General features: G+C 42.4%; 1 protein-coding gene across 4 annotated transcripts in view; it reads left to right on the top strand.

Moving 5' to 3' along the window:
• Positions 1-23,029, top strand: part of SLC27A4 (solute carrier family 27 member 4) — a 36,375-nt gene extending 13,346 nt beyond the window's left edge. For all 4 annotated transcript variants that reach the window (XM_033961541.1, XM_033961540.1, XM_033961542.1 and 1 more), the window contains exons 2-13: positions 1,790-1,955; positions 2,581-2,975; positions 6,771-6,929; positions 7,828-7,897; positions 8,021-8,112; positions 8,229-8,338; positions 14,378-14,587; positions 14,689-14,815; positions 15,364-15,501; positions 16,603-16,767; positions 18,401-18,547; positions 20,340-23,029. In XM_033961541.1, the coding sequence (XP_033817432.1) occupies positions 1,798-1,955; positions 2,581-2,975; positions 6,771-6,929; positions 7,828-7,897; positions 8,021-8,112; positions 8,229-8,338; positions 14,378-14,587; positions 14,689-14,815; positions 15,364-15,501; positions 16,603-16,767; positions 18,401-18,547; positions 20,340-20,497 (1,929 nt within the window). In that variant the 5' untranslated portion in view covers positions 1,790-1,797 and the 3' untranslated portion in view covers positions 20,498-23,029. The remainder of the gene's footprint in view (positions 1-1,789; positions 1,956-2,580; positions 2,976-6,770; positions 6,930-7,827; positions 7,898-8,020; positions 8,113-8,228; positions 8,339-14,377; positions 14,588-14,688; positions 14,816-15,363; positions 15,502-16,602; positions 16,768-18,400; positions 18,548-20,339) is intronic.
• The last annotated feature ends 1,178 nt before the right edge of the window (positions 23,030-24,207 follow it).

Below are 24,207 nucleotides of genomic sequence, written 5' to 3'. Positions count from 1 at the left end.
ACAGTGAGAGATTGGAGAAACTGGGCCTCTTCTCCCTTGAAAAGAGGAGACTGAGAGGAGACACATCAGTTTTAAGGTGAAGCTAAAGACATTCGTTTTCCTTGATGCCTTTGTAACTTAAACTGTCCTTTTAAGGACGACTTAAGATTTAAGAAAGATTTCTACTTACAGTTCCCCATCCTTTTGTTCTTCCCCTTAAGTGTTCTCTTTCTTTCTATCAATTGTAGTTCCAATCCCTTCTTCCCTTTTGTTCCCGTTTATCTTTGTCCTTAAAAATTGTCTCTTCTCTCGGTTTGTTTTTGGTTATATTGCATTTTAATTGGCATATTGTTATGGCGTTTTTGTACACCACCTAGAAGGTTCGAGTGGGCGGTATAATAAATTTTAAATAAACTTGAAACTTGACATGATCGAAACATTCAAAATACTGAAGGGAATAGACTTAGCAGATAAAGACAGATTGTTCACCCTCTCCAAGGTAGGGAGAATGAGAGGGCACTCTCTGAAGTTAAAAGGGGATAGATTCTGTACAAACGTAAGGAAGTTCTTCTTCACCCAGAGAGTGGTGGAAAACTGGAACGCTCTTCCGGAGGCTGTTATAGAGGAAATCACCTTCCAGGGATTCAAGACAAAGTTAGACAAGTTCCTGCTGAACAGGAATGTACGCAGGTAGGGCTGGTCTCAGTTAGGGCACTGGTCTCTAACCTAGGGGCCACCGTGGGAATGGACTGCTGGGCACGATTGACCACTGGTCTGACCCAGCAGCAGCAATTCTTATGTTCTTATATAATTGAGCTTTTCTCTTTTGCAACCAACAGGCATAAGAGAAACTCTCATCTGAATTTTGTTTTTCCGCCTGTTAGAGGATGTAAACTTAAAAAACATCATCAAAATCTTTTTTCATATCAAGCAGCGTTATGGGGTAAGGATATAGAACAATTGCTTTTGCTTACTGACAGTTATGGGGAATTTAAGAGACATCTAAAAACATATCTGTTTACGAAGTATTTAGGCAGCTAATTCGTAAAAATTTTATTATGCATTATTTTGATCATTTTAGTGTCTCTAATTATTGGCTTTTAACTTTTTTAGTTCTATTCAACTTTTTATTTTGGATTTTTTTAACTATTGTAAGCCGCATAGAACTTTATGGCCTTGCGGTATATAAACTGATTATTATTATTATTCATTTGCATAAAGCAGGGCCATGTGCAGAAAAACAATTGCTAAAGGATAGCATTGGTCCTGACCTCTGGAAAACTAGCCAAACTATTGTATTCTAGTTGATCTGATTTTTTTTTTTTTTTTTATTGGAGCAACTTGTTGATCATATTGGTCTGAATTTTATACAAGAAAAACGTGCATTATTCCTTATTAAAGTCTGAGCCTTTCTCTTTAAGCTCCATCTTCAATCTATTCCGCCAGTCACACATCTCTTACAAGGCTGTTGATTACATTTCTGTTGCCCAGATTCCCCTGCAGCTGACAGATATAGGCAGGGTCAAACATACAAGTGATTTCTCCTTTGACCAAAGAGGGAGTCCTGAAATTTCAACCCATTCCACATAACCAGATCTGAATTCTGCATTTAAGCACTGTCCCTATGTGCCTGCAATTCCAGAATTTTCTGGTCACTGACAGGTGCTGCAGTTGTACTTCACATATCACATATATTTTTCACTTTTTAGAATATTGTATTGGTTTATTGTATATTTTCAATAAACTAGAACTACCTAGAATAAATGTACCATCACAAACATGACAACTGTGGGGTTTTTTTTCTCTGTAGGAAGAAAGATGCGGTTGGCTGCATGTACCATGCTTCTCCTACTCTTCAGGGGTGTCCTACATCTGCCCTGGATCCAGCTTATTCCAGCCCTCCTCATTTTCTATTTGGGATCTGGAGGGTGGAGATTTCTCAGAATCTTTTTCAAAACTGTAGGCAGAGACCTGAAGTAAGTATTTTCCCTGTCCTGGTTGCATTCACTGTGAGTGCTTGGAGCTCACTCTGCTGATTTACAGTGCAGGACACGTTTCCCTGTCTGGCAAATTATTAATGTTTGACTCTGACTTTTGAACTATTTAAAAATTATTTCCAAGCAGTAATTCTATATTTATCTTAAGAAGATTTCTGTCCTTGGACTTGTTCCTTGGCTCCAAAGACTTAGTGAGAGAAGCCCATGCTTTGTTTCCTATTACTGCCCTTTGTCTCTCTCTAAGCCCCTCTTGTGTTCATGGTTACAAATGGGGAGAGACATGTCATTTGCATCAGGTATAAATAGCCCCAGTCCCCGCACATACTATATCCAGGTATAGTAATGCAAGGTATCTATCCCCTTTTCTGCCTGAGTTAACATTTGGGCCCATGACTCTTAACTATAAGTCCAAGAGAAGGCTCAGCTATAAGGCAAAACTGTAGGTATACAATTCTGGGAGGGTGGAATTGAGCCCTGCACATTGTGGGCTGTGCAGTGAATGCATTCAGCTTTTGCATGCTTGCTGCCAGAGCTCAGTGGGAGCTAAGAAAACTGCTTCATACCTTGTATCGTGTGCAACGTGTGATTATTGGTTGCTTGACAGTGCTGCTAAAGTGTTACTGACGGTGAAGCTGAATGTGAGGCGGCACCTGCGGGAAGGGAACACCATCCCAATGCTCTTCAGTCAGTGTGTGCGATGGCACCCAGACAAACCTGCTCTTATCTTCCAAGCCACTGGCACCATCTGGACCTTTCGTCAACTGGATCTCTTCTCCAATGCTGTGGCAAACTACCTTCAGGAACAGGGCTTCTGTGCTGGTGATGTGGTGGCTCTCTTCATGGAAAACCGAAATGAGTTTGTAGGATTCTGGCTGGGAATGGCCAAGATTGGTGTGGAAGCTGCTCTGATTAACTCTAACCTGCGCCTGGAGGCGCTGCAACATTGCATTACTGTTTCAAATGCCAAGGCTGTAGTCTTTGGGGGTGAGGTGGTACAAGGTGAGAAACTCTCTCTTCCTGTGGGAATTGGTGTGCATGCTGTGCTTCCTGTGGGCATTGGTGTGCATGCATGGAGGTTTCTTTCCAGACATGGTCACCTGACCTCAATTTTTCTTGTGTCTGACTTAGATTTGTTTTCTTTATAATCTGATACCATCTTTCTGCACAATGAGGACGACTGCACAGTTGTATGGAGCATGTGTACCATAGCCTGATAATTACCATAGCAAAAAGAGAGGTTTAGGTTCTTACCTTGCTAAGATCTTTTCTGCTAGATAGATGTGTCATTCTGGATAGTAGGGTATTCTTGCCATGCAGAAGGTATCCATTCTAGGTGTTCAACTCTTCCTCCTTCTCAAGAGGGCTCTGATGCCCCTTCAGTTTGTACAAAAGCAGGTGATAGCCCTATATAGGAACACATAAAAAGGAGGGGTACTGGGAGACTCTCTGAACTACAAACCTATTCTGCTCCGAAAGTATAACGTGTTAAACATTTTAATTGAACAATTGAAACATAAAAATGATACCAATCAGAAACATTTATGGAGCTCAAAAATTCCCCCAATGTTTTATAGCAATAGATTTGACTGACATCAAAATCTCAGTTTTGACTCAAATGTCCTGACTGAGACAATAAGCAGGTGGAGAGATACTGACAGGGTGGGATTCCAGAATGACACACCTATTACTAGAAAAGATATTAACAAGATAAGAACCTAATCTCTTGCAGAAGGTGTGTCATTCTGGACAGCAGGAACATTCACAAGCAGGCCCCCAAATCTAGGATGGGACTTCTGTGTGTGCTCGTAACACTGTGGACCCAAAGACTGTGTCCTCTCGTGCTGCCACGTCCACTCTGTAGAACTTAGTCGCTGTCCTACAAATTGCCTGTGCTTGTGCCCATGAAGCCACGCTCCTTGAGGAATATGCTTTCAAGGAGACTGGCAATTACTTGCCTCAGGCAAAATATGCTGACAAGATGGCCATCTGTATCCATCTTGAGATGGTAGCATTAGACACCAGTCTACTGTGTCTAGCTCAACTGGTGAACACAAATGTATGGTCCGACAGTTGGACCTCATTGGTGACCTCTAGATAACATAGAACTCTCCACATATCCAGCTTCCTCAGAATCCGGTCCTTTTTCTTTGACCCTGTGGTCTGGAGTGCTGACAAACTTATCTCTTGGTTGATATAAAAAACCAAAATGACATTTGGCAAAAAGGATTGGAGTGCTCGCAATGAAACTCGCACCTCCTTGAACTTGGGGAAGGGTTCTCTGCACAACAGGGCCTGCAGCTCTGAGACTCATCTTGCTAACATAATGGCTACGAGGAAAACAGTCTTGAAGGTAAGATCCAACAAGGATGCCTCTTGAATAGGATTATAAGAAGCCTAACTGAGGCCATGCATACAGACTGTGTTCTTGCCCTCTGAGTCCCTATTAGAAAGGTCCACAGGATTCTGGTCAGCTGCTGCTAGTGACCTTGATGTGCCCTGGCCCTCTTGCACGACCCCTGGCTCACTGCCAAACTTCATATGAGGATCCTGGCTATCCAAATAAACTCTACAATAACACTCTTCCACCATAAAATGTGCTGGGTGCACTCTTCATAACATTTTCTACACCCTGAGGCAGCATGAATTGTGAAACACTGGCCATCGTTGGTATGCTGATCCCCTGCATAAGATAAATAGTTTATATTTTCATCTTGTTGATTCTACACGGCATCTTACAGAGCTTTTTTCAATAAGTAAAGGAGGTTTTTTAATGCCAATGAGGTTTGCTACCTTTCTTACCTTTAGCCTTTCCTATGGTTGGCAAAGATTCTGGTTCTGAGGCTTTTTCCTGCTCTTAAACTTATGAACATGCCTGTGCCTGTTTTGTACTTGTATTTATATTGCTGTTAAGAGCACATTCGGCACATTTTAAGGTGAGAGAGTGTTATTGTATTTTGTTTAATTCCACTTGTGTTTTGTTGGCTATATATCCAAATAAGCTCTCCACATCACGTTAACAAATTCCAGAGAAAAGACTTTATTGGGGATCACCAAATCCTCTTTAGGTAACTGCACCTTAGTTCTCTTGGGTTCTGCGGCTTCCATGCTCTTAAGTTTAAATACGCTGCTGTTCCAGGGCTCTGGGAGGGATTTTCTCTCAGTAGATAGGCCTCCCAGAGCTTTCTCAGCCCAACGCTCCACCTCCCTTTCACGTGTAACGCAGTAACTTGGCACAAGAGTGCTCTTCTGGTGTCCATCCAGTGAAAAACTGGCATGAATTAGGGGTAAAAGAGCCCAAATTCTCCATCCCTGCCAGTTGTGAGGCAAAGCAAGGTGATTTGAAGGAGCTGGAGAACTTTGGGGGGAAAAAAATCAAAGATGGCCATCGCGGCAACATTTTGGTGCCATAAAAGGCTCAGAAACGCCTTAACCAAAAGTTGGGGTGTTTTTTTGTTTTTTGTTTTTAAAAAAAACAAACCCTCAGAAAACAGGATTTTAGAGGTTAGGGACCCTAGAGGATGTGGCAGAAACCTTCAAAACTATTTTTTTCAGATTCCGCGCCCCACCCACACACTGATTTTGCCTATAGGTTGTAATAGCCTTGCTTCCTGTGACATGTGCTCTGAAGGTGCTGCAGCCTGCCTCGGCTCTAAGAAGTATCTGGATCTGAGAGAAGAATCCCTGCCTCAATCAACTAGTCCTCCAAACACCAAAATCTTCAAGCTGCCGGTCAGACCAAAGTCAGACTAATCCTCAACCCCTGCAGAACCGTGCACGTGAAGTGGAGGGGGGAGGCGAAATCTCAGCCTGCACCTTGAAGATCCCTGCTGGGCTCCTTGTAGATGCCTAACGGCCTGTGCTCAAGCCCCTGCGATTCAGTAGGTGAGCTAAGGTACTAGGGATTTGGACCCCGAGCTCCACAATGTTTTCTGCAGGCTGGTCAAACAGGTCTCCAAGAGATTAACCTGCTGGCTATAGACCCAAGTCTGCCTCTTCTCCACATAGGCAGAGCTTTCCCCTGCACTGGGGAGCTCTGGTGCACCGATGGTCACAATAAACAAGAAAAATATCAAGGATAATAAAGAAATATACTGAGCAGATCATAAAGATGGACACCTTCTGTCTCGCATGCAGACTGAAAAACTGAAGGGGGCAGCAGAGCCCTCTGGAGGAGGAGTTGAAAATCTGGAATGGATTCCTTCTACACAGCTTGCAAGCATGGGAAGAATACCCTACTGTCCAGAATAATGCACCTATTTCACTAGAATATGACTTATGCTGCAGTGAGTTTGTGTACCTCAGTAATGTGTGTATCGACAAGGCAGTCTATATAAGAATGTTAAATAAGATAAGTAATGCGGCCCATCATTATCTTCCCATCATTATTTTTACTATTAGTGGGAAATTTGATTTATAAAAGTAATTTCTTGTGCATTCAGTTGAAATACATCAATTGATGCTCTCTTCAGTATCTCTTTTTAGTCAGATGAGGGTTGCAAGTCTGAGGACACTGCAGATATACTAAGCAAGCAGGCCCAGACCTAGTAGGAGATATGCATCTTGATATTGCTGTTTACTCTTGAGACATAACTGCAAACTTGGAGAAGGCTCAGAGTTGTGGAAATCTTTGCAACATTTTCAGTGGAAAGTGAGAGGGGAGGAGATCAGGAGGGTAGTGGTTAGTCTGTTGGTATACCTCTGTAGTACATTGGAGGACAAAGTCCTATGCTTCAGATGGAAAGGGGTACTGTTCAGTTATGACTCTGCTGACATGTCGCTTTCCATGCTTTGCAGCCATGAATGAAGTCCATACCATGCTGGAGAAATCTGTCCGCTACTTCTGCTCTGGGGATTGGAATCCAGAAAAGGTGCCCTTGGGTACAGAGTTCCTTGACCCTTTACTGGAGAATAGCTCACAGCGGCCTCCAAGCCCACCACAGAGACACTTCACGGGTAAGAGCAGCAGCTGAAGTTGGTGGCAGCTCTAGGGCTGTGAGATAAGGTTACCAGATTTTACTTTAGTAAAATCCGGACCCATAGACCTGCTCCCCAGGCCCGCCCTGTTATACCCCAGTCCCGCCCCCAATCCCCGCTTTTGTCAGGCAGGAGGGCATCCTCGCATGTGCGGATGCCACCCTATCTGACGCAATTTCAAGGAAGCTTTTCAAAACCCGGACAAAGTGCCAGGTTTTGTAAAGCCATCCAGTCCCCCGGACATGTCTTCGAAAAGGAGGACATGTCCAGAGAAATCCGGACATCTGGTAACCCTACTGTGGGAGCCAAACAAAACTGAGGAATAAGTCTGTGTGGGAAAGGGGAAAGGAGGGAGGGAATAGAAAAATCAGATGGAAAAAGAAGAATTTGAAGATGCGTTGAGGAGAGATCCTTTGCCCCATAAATAGTAAAGGCAGACGAGGATGGCCTGGCTTGGGCTTAAATAGCAACTTAGTAGTTGGGAAGAAAGGCTGGTGCCAAGCAGATGTCTATGGTCTGTCCCCAAAATGGCAGACAGATCAGGATCTGTAGTATTTTTAATTATGGCATGCAACCTGCATGGAGTAGCAGGTGCTTCTCTTGACACCTTGCTAGGCAGACTAGATGGACCATGCCATCATTTTATTACTCATATATTACTATATATAAATGTCTGAATGTATAAGTGAGACTGATGTCCTAGTGCTAAGTTCAGCAAATGAGTATAATGGTTGGTATCATGGAGATGGGGATGAGGGGTTGAAGGTGTGGCTGGAAGGCTAAGAGCAAACATTGCAGTGTGAAGTATCGAGATGCCCTGTCTCTGAGATGATATAGATATATCTATATTTATATTATTTTTTTTCTTTTCTTCTAGATAAACTGTTTTACATATACACCTCAGGTACCACAGGAATGCCCAAGGCTGCTATTGTGGTGCACAGCAGGTAAGGAATGGAGGCAGGGATTGTTGGTAAAGCTGAGGCAGGAGGAGGAAGTTAAGAGTACTAGAACAGTCTCAGTCTTTTCCATCCCGCATACTTGCTGATGCTCTGATCTTGCTCTGCCAGGTACTATCGGATGGCTGCTCTGGTTTATTATGGCTTTAGGATGAGACCTGATGATGTGGTGTATAACTGTCTTCCCCTATATCATTCTGCAGGTGAGTGAGAAGCAGCAGCTTGTTTTGTGGAATGGAGTTGGCAAGCTGCTGCCTACTCTCTATTCTTTACCCCCCTCATATCATGGTGACTTTCTATACTTCTCTAACTTTTACAGGTAACATTGTTGGGGTGGGTCAATGTCTTCTCCATGGCTTGACTGTAGTGATCAGGAAGAAATTCTCAGCTTCGGGATTTTGGGAGGACTGCGTCAAGTTTAACTGTACTGTGAGTTGAGACCTTTGTATGTGTTGGGGGTGAGATGGGACAACAGAGCTATGTTCTGGGTGTGAGCTATAATGAGTGCAGGCAGCCTACCAGATAGACCAGGGATCTCAAAGTCCCTCCTTGAGGGCCGCGATCCAGTCGGGTTTTCAGGATTTCCCCAATGAATATGCATTGAAAGCAGTGCATGCACATAGATCTCATGCATATTCATTGGGGAAATCCTGAAAACCCGACTGGATTGCGGCCCTCAAGGAGGGACTTTGAGATCCCTGAGATAGACTTACTGTAGCTGCTAATTGTCACTGTGTATGCTCTGATGGGATGGACAAACGCCACATAATTTATAGACAGAGAAGGCTTAAACTCATGCCTGTACTGGAAGATGGGGCAGAGCCCATAGTGTAGAGCAGGCAAATGGAGCCAGATAATTTATTACAGCTTCCTGACTCCCCCTAGCAATAACTGTTTACACCAGCTACAACTGGAAGCCTTGCAGGTCTGCTTTCCAAAGGTTTTGTTTCTTATATAGTTTGAGGAGTAGGAGTAGAGTAGTTGCAGGGTTTTCTGTTGCTTCACAATATCAGAGGGTGGAGGGATTTTGTTACTGTTGAAGTGACACCGGAATTTGAATATATATTTGATTTGTATGACAATTGAGAAATCTAGGTTGGTGCATACAGGTTTTGTTGTTTTTTGTTTTGTTTTTTTTTAATATAGGTTTAAATGGTAGGCAAATTCACACTAAACTTAGTCAACAATTAATGATTTAGTTTTTTGTCCAGCTGTAAATTTTAGTGTTTAGTATGTCACATGAATGTTAGGTGTATCACAATAGAAGAAAGTACATGTTCGTGTGAGGGGGCACATCCTTTGCCCCAAAGACATCTTTAGGCTGTGATTGTGTATATACAGGAATTCTTCTTCCCCCCCCAAAAAAAAAAATAAAATAAATCCACACACATATATACACTGTTACCTAAAGGAAACAGGTGAGTGCAAGGCAGACAATGATGCCCCCAGGCTCCTTGCCCTGGGCTGCAGTATGTAGTTCTTTTTTTTTTTTTATATTAGATTTGTTAATTGCTTGTCTAATAAAAGCTCAAATTGATGTTCATGATGACATTCAGATTAAAGTACAGAGTTTCTAAAATGCACTACAAGAATGGTAAAAGAAAATTATTTTACATTTTCTATTGTCTTAGATTGATTGCAGTCATCATAAAAACGAATCCAGCAGAACATCCCTCGTAAAATTTCAGAGCAATCGATGGTAAAAGCCGAACTTTGCAAAAACGATAAATAACCGTCCAGTGATCTAACGTGCCCTGGTAGGGAGTTTGCACGTCAGCACGGTCTCTTTCGTGTCTTAGCAAGCCTGATCGTAGCCATTGAAGGCAGACATCAGAAGGGAGCCCAGGCCGGCGCAAGCTGCAGGAGGAAGATGCAGCCTGTGCTGGCGAAAATTCAAGAGAGGGGGGGGGTGCTCACGCGGCAGGGAAGAGTGGGGGTTTTAACCTTGTATTTTTATTGTAAACCGCCTAGATGTAATAGGCGGGATATCAAATATATAATAAACTTGAAACCTCCCTCGCTGTGCCTCTGGCGCCAACTAGTGCGGCACTAAGGGCAATTCTGTAACACTTAGCACACTGTATAGAATTACAGTTAGTTCCACCTAAGTGGTGTTGGTGTTGCCTGGCATCCAAACTTTAGGTGCACCCTATTTATGCCAGGGGTTTTTTTTGCACTTGTCCAAAACAGGCACCTAAATTCAAAACGCGCCCACGAACTGCCTCCCTAACCATGCCTACTAAGCACCTACCTCAGTGGTAGGCACCTAACATCCAATTAAGCGCAATTTGTGTCAGCGGGGTGCTAATTGTCAACCAGTGTATCGCAAATTGTGTGCTATGGCGAGATTCTGGCGCGGCTTACTGCCTACGGGACGTGTCTTTCATGCCAAGAGGCACATCCTGTGAGCAGTTAGCCAGCACTCGTGCTGGCGCCTCTCCTTTTCTAGGTGCCTCTCTCGTTCCAGCAGCCCTCGCTGGCAGCTCAGGGCCCTATCTGGAGGGTCTTCGCATATGTGCAGGTGTCAACGTGATGATGTCATCGCATCGATGCCCGGGTGCCTTCCAGCCTCATCCAGGAGTTTACTGTGCCACCCAGTAAAAATGTTTGTGGGACACTATTAAACAATTAAATATAGGCTCCTAACTTTAGGCAGACTATATAGAATTTGCCAGTTTGTGAATCGCCAAGGCCAAGTCAGCTCTCTAGAGCAGGGGTAGGGAACTCCGGTCCTTGAGAGCCGTATTCCAGTCGGGTTTTCAGGATTTCCCTAATGACAATGCATTGAAATCAGTGCATGCAAATAGATCTCATGCATATTCATTGGGGAAACCCGACTGGAATACGGCTCTCGAGGACCTGAGTTCCCTACCCCTGCTCTAGAGGCAGTGGTAGGTTATTTGTGTCCCTAAGATAAAAAAAGAATACATCTTAAAAGCAGAGATAATTTACCATCTCCCAGTGAAACCAGAATCTAAAATCACATCCAGTATCTTCACTTGATCTGTTAGATGGTGTGAAAGATTATCAAATGTCAAAGGTAGTACGGTCTTTAAGGCATTACTTTGTGATCCATAAAATTTCATTTAGAAAATTAATTTTTGTCCTCATTCAGGGCCAGATTCTCGAAACTTTAATGTTGTTGCTAAACTGTACAACGATGGTTTAGCCTGTAAGCATTTTAGCGGCGGATTATAAAACGGATTATCTCTGTCAATAGCGAGCTTTCTAGCAGTCTCCGACAATGACATGCAAATGGCCTGTCTAACATTGAAATGAGTCCTCCAGTGGATTCTTAAAAAAAATGCCGAGCCATTATTTAAAAGCGGCGTCTGCTTTTGGCGACAAAAGTGACTGGTCCAGGGGTCAGAGACTGCTAGAAGGCCTGTGTTGTGATGCAGTGGGAGAGATGCCCATTCTCTCCCGGTGCATCACAACACTCCTCCCCTGCAGATGCGGCAAACACCCCCCTCCCAGAATGGCGGCGACACCCCTCCCTGCAGCGGGAGAGATGCCCACTCCCGCTACCAAGAAATCCTGGCTGTGCAAAATCCCTCTGATGCCCACACTCTCCCACCGCCAAGAAATCCCAGCGGATGTGCTACACACATCCACCCCTCCCCCCATTGGGAGAGATGCCCACTCTTCCCTGCTGGCAAATGACTTCTCCCTCCATAAAACACCTCCCCCTACACCTCCGATGCCCCCCTCTCCCTTACCTCCAACTTGATGCACGGAGGGATGCAGACTCCCTCCTCACAGAAGTCCTGCGTCATTGAAAATGGGCCTTCCCCTCCCCCGGTGCATCTTGGGATGCACCAGGAAGGGGCCTAAGGCTCTGATTGGCTCGGACAGTGTTTTTTTCTGTGCATGTGCCCATCCCTCTCACCAGCAATGAACACATGGAAATTTAGCGAATCTTTGCTGCTGTCCGCCAACCTCATTTCCATGTGCGATTTTATAATTATGTCTCACTTTTTTCGATTCGCTATCAAAATGACTGCGTTAGCAAACCTTTGCTTTTTAACGTGGGTTTTTGAGAATCCTGGCCTCAATCCTTTTGTGTAATCATTCAGATTTGGTGAGCACATCCTGCCAAACACCAGCTTGAAATGGATCGCGACCCATCTCCATCTAGGTTGGTGCCCAGGTTGGGTATAAATGTTAAATTATAAGAATCAATAACCCAGAGTCCTGAGGCACTCTACATCAGAACCACCCATTGCACAGATACGACTTCCATAATTTGCACCCACTGAATCTTATTCCCCCACCCCACCAATAATATCTGAACCAATACAATATGGAGCTTCTGAAAAAGGACTCTCAAGATCTGAAAATAGTCTTGTGTAGCCTTTGATTATCATCAGTCATTAAGATAAGGGGAGAATGTGGTGCAGTGGTTAAAGCTACAGCCTCAGCACCCTGAGGTAGTGGGTTCAAACCCTCACTGCTCCTTACGACCTTGTGCAAGTCACTCAATCCCCCCATTGCCCCAGGTACATTAGATAGATTGTGAGCCCACCAGGACAGACAGGGAAAAATGCTTCAGTACCTAAATAAATTCATGTAAACCATTGTGAGCTCTATGGGGAGAACAGTATAGAAAATTGAATGAATAAATAAATAAAATCCAGCTGAATCACTGGAGAGTCTGTGTCCATTCTAGTTTTCTGAAAAAAGATCATCCAATACAGCAATCTCAGAACTATATTGCCCTTAATAGTAACCTGACTGGAAGTCTAAAGAAATTAATTCATTCATAGACAATTCAACTGAACATGCCCTTTCAATCAATTTCCCCCCAAAAGGAGCTTGGGGAAGACATGGAACTATTAGGTAAGGATCCAAAATCTCATTTTATTTTTCAGTCTGGATGAGATTGGAACTGCTCAATTGTCTGAGGAAAAACTCCAGTCTGAAGTGGTGTTGTCAGAATAATCCTTAAACAGCCAAATAAGCAAAAGTTCCAGGTTCTATCTCCCTTCCCCAGTAAGATGGCCAAGGTTAAAAGAAAAGATTTAAAAACCTCTAATGTGATTAATTCACTAAGATGGCAATTCTGTGAAATAATTTTAACAGAACCACTGACTTCAGCTTCTTTAGCCCAATTTTTAGAAGGAAGATTGAATTTATTAGAGCATAGTTTATAGAGTGTGACAAAACTTCTTGCTTCTCCTGCCCCTCCCCATCTTTTTTTGGCCCTGAGAAATTACGTTACTACAGGATGTCCTCAGCTCACATCCTTTTTAATTTAGGGCCTGTTTTACAAAGCCGCGCTAGCGGCTGCTGTGCGGCAACAGCCCCAAAGCCCTTTAAATCTCTATGGGCTTCGGGGCCGTTACCGTCCAGCAGCCTAAACAGGCCCTTAGTTTTATTTAAGAAGATAGAAGCAGGTCTTGTAATACTACAATACAATATAGTGTCTTATGTTCCTCGATTCTCTACAGTTTACAATAAGAATTAGATTGAGTTCTTTAAGTTACATTTTTGAAAGTCAGGTCTTGTGGTTAAAGGGAAGAGGTGAGAGGATAGAATAGGAGATATATATATAGAGAGAGAGAGAGAAAGAGATGAGTCTTTAGCTTCTTCTGGAAGTCAAGGTAAGTGATGGGTTGTCTTAGGTATGTTGGCAGTTTGTTCCAGAAAAGGGGTCCTTGGTATTCAAAGGTAATCTCCAAACTAGAGAATGACACGGGGACAAATTTTTCCTCCTAGGAACTCTATTTCCCCGTCCCATCCCCATATATCCCTGCCCCATTCCTATAAGCTCTGACTTAACCACACAAGCCTTAAGCACTTGTGATTTTAAAGTGTTTGAGGCTTGTACAGATGAGGACGGAGCTTGCAGGAATGGGGCAGGGACAGGAAAATAACTTGCGGGATGGGAAAAAATTTGTCCCCGTGTCATTCTCTATCCTCAAACATCTTCTTTCGTCCTTGTTCCCGTCCCTGTTTGATCAATCAGAGAATGTTTGGGGGGGGGGGGGGGGTTCTAGCTTTTCTTCCCTTATTTGGTTGTACATAAGAATAACCTTACTGGGTCAGACCAATGGTCCATCAAGTCCAGTAGCCCATTCTCACTGTGGCCAATCCAGGTCACTAGTACCTGTCCAAAACCCAAGGAGTAGCAATATTCCATGCTACCGATCCAGGGCAAGCAGTGGCTTCCCACATGTCTTTCTCAGTAAGAAGATTTTCTGGCATACACTGAAATTCTACATGAATATAGACTGTACTCCATCCTATTTACCCTTTTTGTATTAGTTTGTATCAGTTTGTATTAGAACTTGTATGATTTGTATGTAATGTCATATTTTGTCCACCCTTTTTTTATTTTTTATGCATTGGAAAATTGTTATACGCATTGAAATATATGATACTGCTTAGATATCAAATCTTATTAAACTTGAAACTTGATTTATATCGTATCAATTCCAGCTGACGTCCATCTCTTCCTGTTCACAGATTGTACAATACATTGGCGAGATTTGTCGATATCTCCTGAATCAGCCAGAGCAGGTTGCAGAACAGCAGCATCAAGTACGAATGGCACTGGGAAACGGCCTACGTCCAGTCATCTGGAAACAGTTCACATCTCGCTTTGGTATTCCCCAGGTGGCTGAGTTTTATGGTGCCACAGAGTGTAACTGCAGCCTTGGCAACTTTGATAATAATGTAAGAGTTTGTTTACCATTAGTCTGCTGACAAATTGCCATTACTGAGGCAGGCAGGGAAGTGCAGTGCATGTAATTGCTCTTGGCCCCTTCCTTTTTTAGGTAGGTTCCTGTGGGTTTAACAGCCGAATCTTACCCTCTGTATACCCCATTCGCTTGGTGAAGGTAGATAGGGATACAATGGAGCTGATTCGTGGACCCGATGGCCTCTGTGTTCCCTGCAGACCAGGTAATACAACTGTCTGCGCAACAGAGTGGTATGTTTGTACAGGTGTATTACATGTACGCATTAATATTTAGGCTTGATTTGATAGCAAGACCTCTGTGCGAGACGTCAAAAAGATTTCTCTGTGCCTTTATAAAATAAGCTCCCAGAACAAGCCAAACCGTGCACAAATGCTGACAGTCCAAAGAAGGTGTAAATGGGAGCACTTATCTATATGCATATGTTGCAACTCTGTATCTTCTCAGCCCTGCCCAAACTATGCCCCAGAAATGCCTACACATAGATCACGTAAAATGTTTATGCACACTTATCATGCATCTACCTTTTATAAAATACCAACTGCAGACACATCTAAAAGCCCTTTTCTGCATGTGAATCGGGCTTTGCCCACAGTAAAAGCTTTTAGAAAATTGCAGTGTCTGCATGATTGTGTTGCATGTAGAGATGCCTACGAGTAAGATGTGCTCACAGAACATGCCTAAAACTTTTCTGTTCCATGCAAGCTTTTCCAGTTGCTGAGCTGAGAAACACTGTTTGCCTTTCCTTGATAGGAGAGCCAGGGCAGTTGGTAGGACGTATCATCCAGCAGGATCCCTTACGGCGCTTTGATGGATACCTGAATAATTCAGCCACTACTAAGAAGATTGCTCAGAATGTCTTCGAGCAGGGGGACATGGCCTATCTTACAGGTGTATAAGAGTGAGAGTCTTATCTCTTCATGAGTGCACTCTACATCTTTTTGCCCTTATGTATGTGCTTTTTGTACAATACAATTTAATTAGTGCTTCCCACATACTACCATAACAGCTCAACGCTTTTAAGGTAGTATGCAAGAATCTGATAATATCCAGGAAAAGAGCATGTGTAATAAAACAGTCAATCTTCATATAAACTTGGTGTTCATAACATGAAATCTGTAAAAAGATAATCTGATATTTGTCTCACAGAGATGAGGAGGTATTTCCATCTACAGCTGCTCAGTAAAAAAAAAAGAAAAAAAAGGATGATGAAAACATCTTAGTAAAGTTAATCTCCTTAACGGGTGTAAAATGTAATGTTAAATAATTTCTAAAGTCATAATTATTTTATTTATTTCAATTTCTATCCCATTGTCCCCAAAGAGCCCAGGTTTCACATACATAGTATATAGTTAACAGATTACAATTTACACTAGATTAGCCATAATTTCAGTACATGTTTCTGATACAAGTTTTTTCTAACTAGACACATATTTAGGGTCTAATATTAATATACAGTTTACTGGTTATAATTTACCCTAGTTATTCTATAGTATACATTTTATCCTATTTGACAGACAGTTTATAGGTTGGATTTGCCATAGTTATAATACCAGATTTTACCTTATAAGCTTTCCTTAGGTGACACATAACAGGTTCTGGTACCAATGTACATTTCTTTGTAGTCCATCAGTCAAGGGCAGGGGTTAGGTGAAGAAGTATGTTTTTATATGTTTGAAGCAGATTTATTATGGATTGGCTTCTCAGTATTTGATAGATTTTGAATACCAACATACATACTGTAAATCTGATCCTGGCCTCCATGGGTAGTAGATATTTCCTTTCATTGGTTATCTCTCTACTTTTCTCATCCATGACCTTGTCATTTATAAGCTGCTTCTATATACTTTCTTCCTTTGTTATTACAGAACTTTGCCATGGATCAATTTCTCTCTCCTCTTTCATGATATCACTCCCTCTATGGACACTCTCCTTATTCTTTGCTTCCTGTGTACTGGACTTGTTTCTGACCTAAACTTTCTGTCCCCACAGGAGACATGATGGTCATGGATGAATGTGGTTACATATATTTCCAGGACAGGACAGGGGACACATTTCGATGGAAAGGAGAGAATGTTTCCACTACAGAGGTGGAAGGAACGCTGAGCCGTATCTTAAACATGGCTGATGTCGTCGTATATGGGGTTGAAGTGCCAGGTAATCGGAGGAGAAAAAAAATCTCAAAACAGCCTATACCATCCCCTACTTGAATGCCTCCCTGCACCCCTACATCCTTCTTCAGTTACCTTCAGCTGTAAGCAGGTTTGTGGTCCCCTGTGGCATGTGGGTTGAGGTAAGTTGCTCTGTTTGTGCCCCATTAATACCAGCCCTCCTCCACAGCAGTTTCTTTCCCTATCTCCATAAGAATTTGCACCCCCACAGTGGCCTCTACCTATCCTGTTTCCCCTTTCCTATCAGTCTGGTAGTAGTTAAATTGAAAGGACAGTGACAAACAATTATGAGCATAAACCTGATTGGAAGTGGGAAAACAAGGCTTACTTCTAAAGGAACTGGCAAATAATTTTCTGGTTATTCTACCATGCTCTGCACATCCCAAACATAAGTTGTTCAATGAAGGAACAGCGATATTGTATGGCTACACGGAGGAGGCCAGAAGAAGGAAAAGTGGCTCCTCATGTAGGTGAGAGAATGTTGAGCAAAGCGAAGAAAATATTTCTTCACACAACATGTAAATAAACCCTGGAATTCATTATCGGAGAATGTGGTGAAACTGGTTAGCTTACCAGGGTTTAAAAAAGGTTTAGATAATTTCCTAAGAGAGAAGTCTATAGGCCATTATTGAAATGACTTGGGGAAATCCACTGCTTATTCCCAGGATAAGCAGCATAAAATCTGTTTTACTACTTGGTATCTAGCTAGGTACTTGGGACCTGGGTTGGCCAGATTCCAAGTAGTAAAACAGATTTTATGCTGCTTATCCTGGGAATAAGCAGTGGATTTCCCCAAGTCATTTCAATAATGGCCTATAGACTTCTCTCTTAGGAAATTATCTAAACCTTTTTTAAACCCTGGAAACAGGATACTGGACTTGATGGACCTTTGGTCTGTCTCAGTATGGCAATTCTTATGTTCTTATGATCTCTCTTATTGTGCTGTATGCTTAGTTTGTAATGTGTTAAAGTTTTGCAGATCTGCTTTGTCAGTACTAGATTGGCAAGTTCCAGGACTGTACTATACCTTACACTGGTGATAAAAAAGAAGTACCTTGCCTTGGGATACAAGTAGAGAGCAGCAAGGAAAGACAAGGGGAATGTCTTAACAACAAAAAACAAATCTTTATTAGAAACAGTAGGTCCCAACAAGGATCCCAGTTTCGGCGTATACAATGCCTTCTTCAGGGGACACTTCGATGAAACGGTGCAGGTTCACAATATAACTGCTTGAGCAAAAAAAAACAAGCTGCATTGTTTCATCGAAGTGTTCTCTGAAGAAGTCGTTGTATACGCCAAAACTGGGATCCTTGTTGGGACTTACTGTTTCTAATAAAGATTTTTGTTGTTGTTGTTGTTGTTAAGACATCCCCCTTGCCTTTCTTTGTTGTTCTTTACACTGGTGATGACTTCACTTGAGTTAATATTATTCTCTGCCTCTATCTGTTGATAGGGGAATATAACCCTCTTCTCTGGACTACTCTAGAAGGAAAAATAGCAAGAACAAAATTTTCAACATATGTGTCTTAATCGAAACTTCCTCTAGAGGGTAGTATAAGCTCTTTGACAGAGTTGCTTAGGACATACCACATTGACTTTGTCCCCTTTATGTTCTCCAGGCATGGAGGGAAAGGCTGGAATGGCTGCCATTGCTGACCCTGACAAATCCTGTGATTTGGTCAAATTTATCAAGGAACTGAGAAAAGAATTGCCTGCATATGCTCATCCAGTCTTTCTACGCCTTCTGCCTAAAGTGAACAAAACAAGTGAGCAATGATACTCCAATAAGATAGTCTAATCCACCTCCTCTTATAGTCCAATTCAGATGACTTTATCGACATGACAATTTTACATGTATTGCAAAAGTAATATGTCTAATGGTTAAAGTAAAACATCACTGCTGCCTCATTTGCTAGCTCTCGTCTCCCTCCCTCTCCCCCAAATTAATACCTATTACTGACCTATCTCTGCCTCTTATATCCATCACTGATAATAGCCATCACTGAGCCCGATTGTTTTTAGACTCTTTACTGCATTTGCCCCATGTTCTCTTCATATTTATACATGTTTAGCCAGATCAATAGTTGTAGTATTCTCTTCTCTCTCTACACCTCTTCTCTCGGTGCCTTGATCGCCTCCCATGGCTTCTAGTATCACCTATATGCGGATGACTCCCAGATCTACGTCTCTGCACCTGAAATTTTACCTAAAGTCCAAGAAAGTCTCTGCCTCTTTGGCTGACATTGCTGCCTGAATGACCTATCATCATCTGAAACTAAACATGTTCCAGACTGAGCTGCTCCTCTTTCCTCCTCCTTTGCTCTCCCTTTTGGTAAATATTACTGTCATCGTTCTATTCTCCTCTGCTCGCAACCTTGGAGTCGATTCTATGCACATCCAACAAACTGCTAAGGCCTGTCGCTTCTATCTCTACAGCATCAGCATAATTCACCCCTTTCTCTCTGAGCACACTACCCGGACCTTTGTCCACACTCTTATAACCTCATGCTTAGATTACTGCAATCTACTTCTAACTGGTCTCCCGCAGTGCCGCCTCTCCCCCCTGCAATCTGGGCAAAACTCTGCTGCATAACTCATCTTCTACCAACCTCGCTACTCATGTCACCCCTCTCCTTAAATCACTGGCTCCCTATCTGCTTCACATACAGTTCAAGCTCTTATTACTGACCTACAAGTGTGTTCATTCAGCTGCCTCTCAACATCTCTCCTCTCTCATTATACACCTCCCAGAGAACTCCATTCCTCAGATAAGCTGCTCTTAGCTGTACCCTTCTCCTCCACTGCCAATTCCAGACTTCATTCTTTTCATCTAGCTGCCCCCTATGCCTGGAATAAATTACCTGAGTTTGTCTGCCAAGCCCCTTACCTTACCTTGTTTAAAAGCAGACTGAAAACCCGCCTCTTTGATATAGCCTTCAATCCATAACCCTACTGCCCACCAATCCAGCCAGCAGATTAACTGTATCCATGGTGTCCTGTTTGTATGTCTTGTCAATTTTAGATTGTAAGCTCTTTCGAGCAGAATCTGTCTTCTTCTTTGTGACTCTGTACAGCACTGCATTCAGTATGTCTGGTAGCGCTATAGGAATGATTAATAGCAACTCCTATTTTCTGTGGTTGTAGTGTTCCATTACAGACTATTAGGGAATATTTCTCTATAGTGGTTATTTTAAAAGAAAGAAAAAGTTAGCATCATTGGTATCTCTTTTTTTTTTTTATAATAGCAGTACAAGTGTTTAAAGTTAACCTTCCTTTTAACATATCACTAATCCTAAGACTGTGAAGAATGCTTATAGTGAGGGAGACTTATCTTGGTCTTTTATTCATTTTGATCCCCAGTCTTCTGTTTTCTCCTGCTCAAAACCCTCTTTCTCTTCCCTTTTTTTTTTTTTTTTTTTAAGTCCCCATCCACCAATGCAGCCTAGCCCTTTATTCTAGTGATCCCTTTCGTTAGTCCCCCAAATTCTGAAGATCTCACTGAACCACCCCCACTTTGGCTTCAGGGATAATTCTTCACTGCTTTCTACCTTCTTGCAGGTACCTACAAATTCCAGAAGATGGAGATGAGGAAAGAGGGTTTTAACCCTTGCATAATAACAGACAGCTTGTACCTGCTGGATTCCCGATGTGGGAAATACATCCTTCTAGACAAAGAAATCTTCCAGAGGATCCAGTCAGGGGAGCAGAGGCTGTGAATCTTGTCAAGCTCCTAGGAAGTACAGACACAGCAACTGGAAATTGCCCGGACTGTAGGTGGAATGCAGCACCCCTTCTGCCATTCTGCATCACTTGTACCATACTGTGGGCCAATTTTGAATGGACAAAAATATACAGAGCCTGCTCAGTTTGCTTGCACAGTTTGAAACAGCACATTCTTCACCCAAGACTTGAATTTTGTGGAGCCACAGAAAAGAGGAAAAATCAAAAAGAAAAAAATGTGCAAGTGAAAATGCAGAAAAAGCTGGCATGGTTTTCTGCTAAAAAAAATACTTGCTCAGATTTAAATCTTGCTCTATATCTTTTTTGGAAGGGGTGGTAGGTTAATTTTTTTGTTACTCTTCAAAGATGAATTATTTTGTAATTAATTTATTATATTTTTATAATTTCACTTTAAGGGAAGTGAATAAATCTGCTGCTGCTTTCTCCTGTGGTATAGTAACTTTGGTCTGCCCCTCCCTGTGGTGACTTCTCTCTCAGGACTAAGAACACTACTGACTTGTGAACCATTCAGAGGACTGTGACAAGAGAAAATTATTTTTCAGGGAAAAATTAGGATGTTGACTTAATGCATGTTTGTATATAATGATGTGAAGGATGCAGGTGCTATTATGTAAACACCTATCCAAAAATCTTCATCAGCCCTTCCTTGCTCATTGATTATTATTATTTTTTTCCTCTATGTTCTGGATCTAGGTTTGTCCCCGAGCCAAGTCGGCCCAGAGCAATTGATTCAGTTTTGGTGTAGTCCCTATAGAGTTGTTAGCAATATAAAGCTATAGACAGAGATTGGTATTTTACCATTACTTTACATTAATATTAGTGTATGATAATGGTGGAAGGAAGTAAAGGGAAAATGACTGCGTCATAGAATTTCTCTTATCCCTCTCACCACAACCCTCTTTGTCCAGTCCTTTGTCTTCTCCTGCTCAAAACCTTCTCAGTCATTCCCTTTTTTTTTTTTTTTTTTTTTAAAGCCCCCCAGCTATCAATGCCCTCCACTCCCAAAAAGTTTGATCCAGCTTACCTACCCTTAGTACCATATGCTGTTATCCTTGCTCCTTCCAAAGACCTTGATCTAGGACCCCCATCGTCACACTTCTAGTATCACCTTTTCTCTTGGCTGACTGACTCATTTATCACTCCTCTCTCGTCTTGGGCTGCACACTGTTGCTACTGAGTCCAGTTCAGGTGCATTTTAAAAGAAAATTCCCCATGTTGCTTCCTGACTGTGCCCTGGAGGTGGAAGAAAGTACAGCAGTCTACCTGGGCTATATCACCTTTTTTTTTGTCACTGATAAGGTGAAGATCTGGAATAGCTGGCAGTTTTCTTTAAAACCTGGAGTCTCTGAACACAATGCAATTTCCTGGTCTTTCTAGAGATACATTTTTTGGTAAAATTGGAGTGGTATCAGTCCATCACGTGGGGCCTCGTACATCATGGAGTCCTCAGGGAAATGTAATATCCAGAAGAAGATTGAGCACACTTATGAAGCTATGACAGGTGCTTATTTTAAAATCTAATAACATGCAAAAAACAGGGTTTTGCAGAGAAATGGTTTCTGTTAAAATTACTGAGACTATACGTACATACAGCCTGTTTGTGCATACGGTTACATACATGCTTTAGATAGAACATAAGAACATAAGCATTGCCTCCGCTGGGTCAGACCCGAGGTCCATCGCACCCAGCAGACCGCTCACGCGGCGGCCCAACAGGTCCAGGACCTGCACAGTACTCTTCTATCTATACCCTTCTATCCCCTTTTCTAGTAGGAAAATGTCCAATCCTTTCTTGAACCCCAATACCGTACTCTGCCCTATTACGTCCTCTGGAATGTTTAAATTAAGAAATTTGTGTTTACTAAAAAGCAAGCATAAGTGTACCTGTACTTTTCCCTTTTGAAAGCAGCTCATGCAAAGTATTTACTGACTTTGCCTGTTAACTGCACATCCTTGCTACACAGGTTAGGTGGCCTTTTGTTAAAAACAAAACAAAACGGGGTGTCTGTTTTAAGCCTGTATGCCTTTATAAAATAGGGACCTAGAGTCAGCGCTGTTGCACATACATTTACACTTGCTCCAAAGAAGCCTTTTGTGTGTATTCTGTGCATCTTCACTTCTAGTGGAGGAGTAGCTTAGTGGTAAGTCCAGCAACCTGGCAAACTTGGTTTGAATCCCACAGCAGCTCCTTGTGACTCTGAGCAAGTCATTTAACTCCATTGCCCCAGGTACAAAATAAGTATCCATCTATAATATGTAAACTGTTTATGATTGTAAACACAGAAAGGCAGTATATATTGCCCCATTCCATTTCTAATTGATAAAATATGCATGTGCAACTCCAACCCTGGGAATGCCTCCAATGCCCACTTTTATCAGAAGCATATAATCTTTCTGTATGTGCGTAGACCCTCATTCAGTTTTATAAGAGCTATTTTCTATGTGTAAAACATGCAGACAATGTGTTATAAGTTTGTGCTGAGAGCTATTACATTATTTGTTCTATGGCCACGAGAGGTTTTTTTTTATGATCAGTTGCTGGCTCTCTGAAGCCCTAAGTTTGTGAGTAAGGGAATAAATGAGGTGTGGCACACGCTAGCTATTTGACATTTTGGCCGAACATGAGGTGAAACAGTAGGTTTCTAGTCGCTTGTTGCTCCCTTAAAGTATGTGGGAGGTAGCTCTACCTGTACCCAGTGAGGCATGCACAGGGGCTTGATCGTGTACACATCCCATTACTATCCAAACCAAGCACCTAGTCATGCTATGCCAAAGCTATACTTTAAATTGATTTCTCATGCAGTTTATAATGTACATCTTATTTCTGCAAGGAAGAGGTAACACAACAATAGATGTTCAGGATACAGTAGGGAGAACAGAGGCTGCATAATCTTCCCTGAATTGGGGGGTTGTATAAATGGGATAATTTGATGTTTCTGTCTGGAACTCATTTTTAATCATTTATTATTTTAATATGTACCACCCGAGCTCTTCAACGATATGTGCATGTGGCAGATCTCTTCAACGATATGTGCATGTGGCAGTATTCTTGATCCTTTTCATCTGTTCTTTTTATTGCTGTAAAATATCTGCAATCAAAGTACTCAAACCAAATGACTTGTAATCGTTGCTTGAAACGTGGAATTTTCATGTGCAATAAAAGAGGGCGCAGCACACAAAGATCCTGCATCACGGCATTATTGCACTGCCCAAAGCATGATCTCTAGAGAACTGAGAGGTGCTTGTTTTACTGCTTCTGAGCATCTCCCATAGCAAAACAATGTGACTAGGTGATGGGGAAAGTCAGAGGGATGTCTGACTACATATAAAGAGGACCTAGGGTTACCAGATGTCCCTTTGAGGACATGCCGGGGGGTCTGGACAACTTTTCAAAACCTGGCACTTTGTCCAGGTTTTGAAAAGCTTTCCTCCCACATTGTATCAGGCAGGAGGGCATCCGCGCATGCATGGATGCCATGCAATGATGTCACGTAGCATCTGCAGATGTGCGGATGCCCTGCCTGATGAGAGCAGGGGGCGTGGCTCGGGTGGAACTGGGCGTGGCTGGGGGGGCAGGTTTAGAGGGTCCGGATTTTCCAAACAGAAAATCTGGTATCCTTACTCTCAACTGCATTGCTGCCAGAGGGAGGTGATGCTTTAATTTGGTGTGTTCAAGTGCAAGGGA

Source organism: Geotrypetes seraphini, chromosome 10, assembly GCF_902459505.1.
Source record: "Geotrypetes seraphini chromosome 10, aGeoSer1.1, whole genome shotgun sequence".
Lineage (NCBI taxonomy): Eukaryota > Metazoa > Chordata > Amphibia > Gymnophiona > Dermophiidae > Geotrypetes > Geotrypetes seraphini.
The sequence above is the reverse complement of the archived record's forward strand: the minus strand, read 5'-3'. Positions and strand labels throughout refer to the sequence as shown.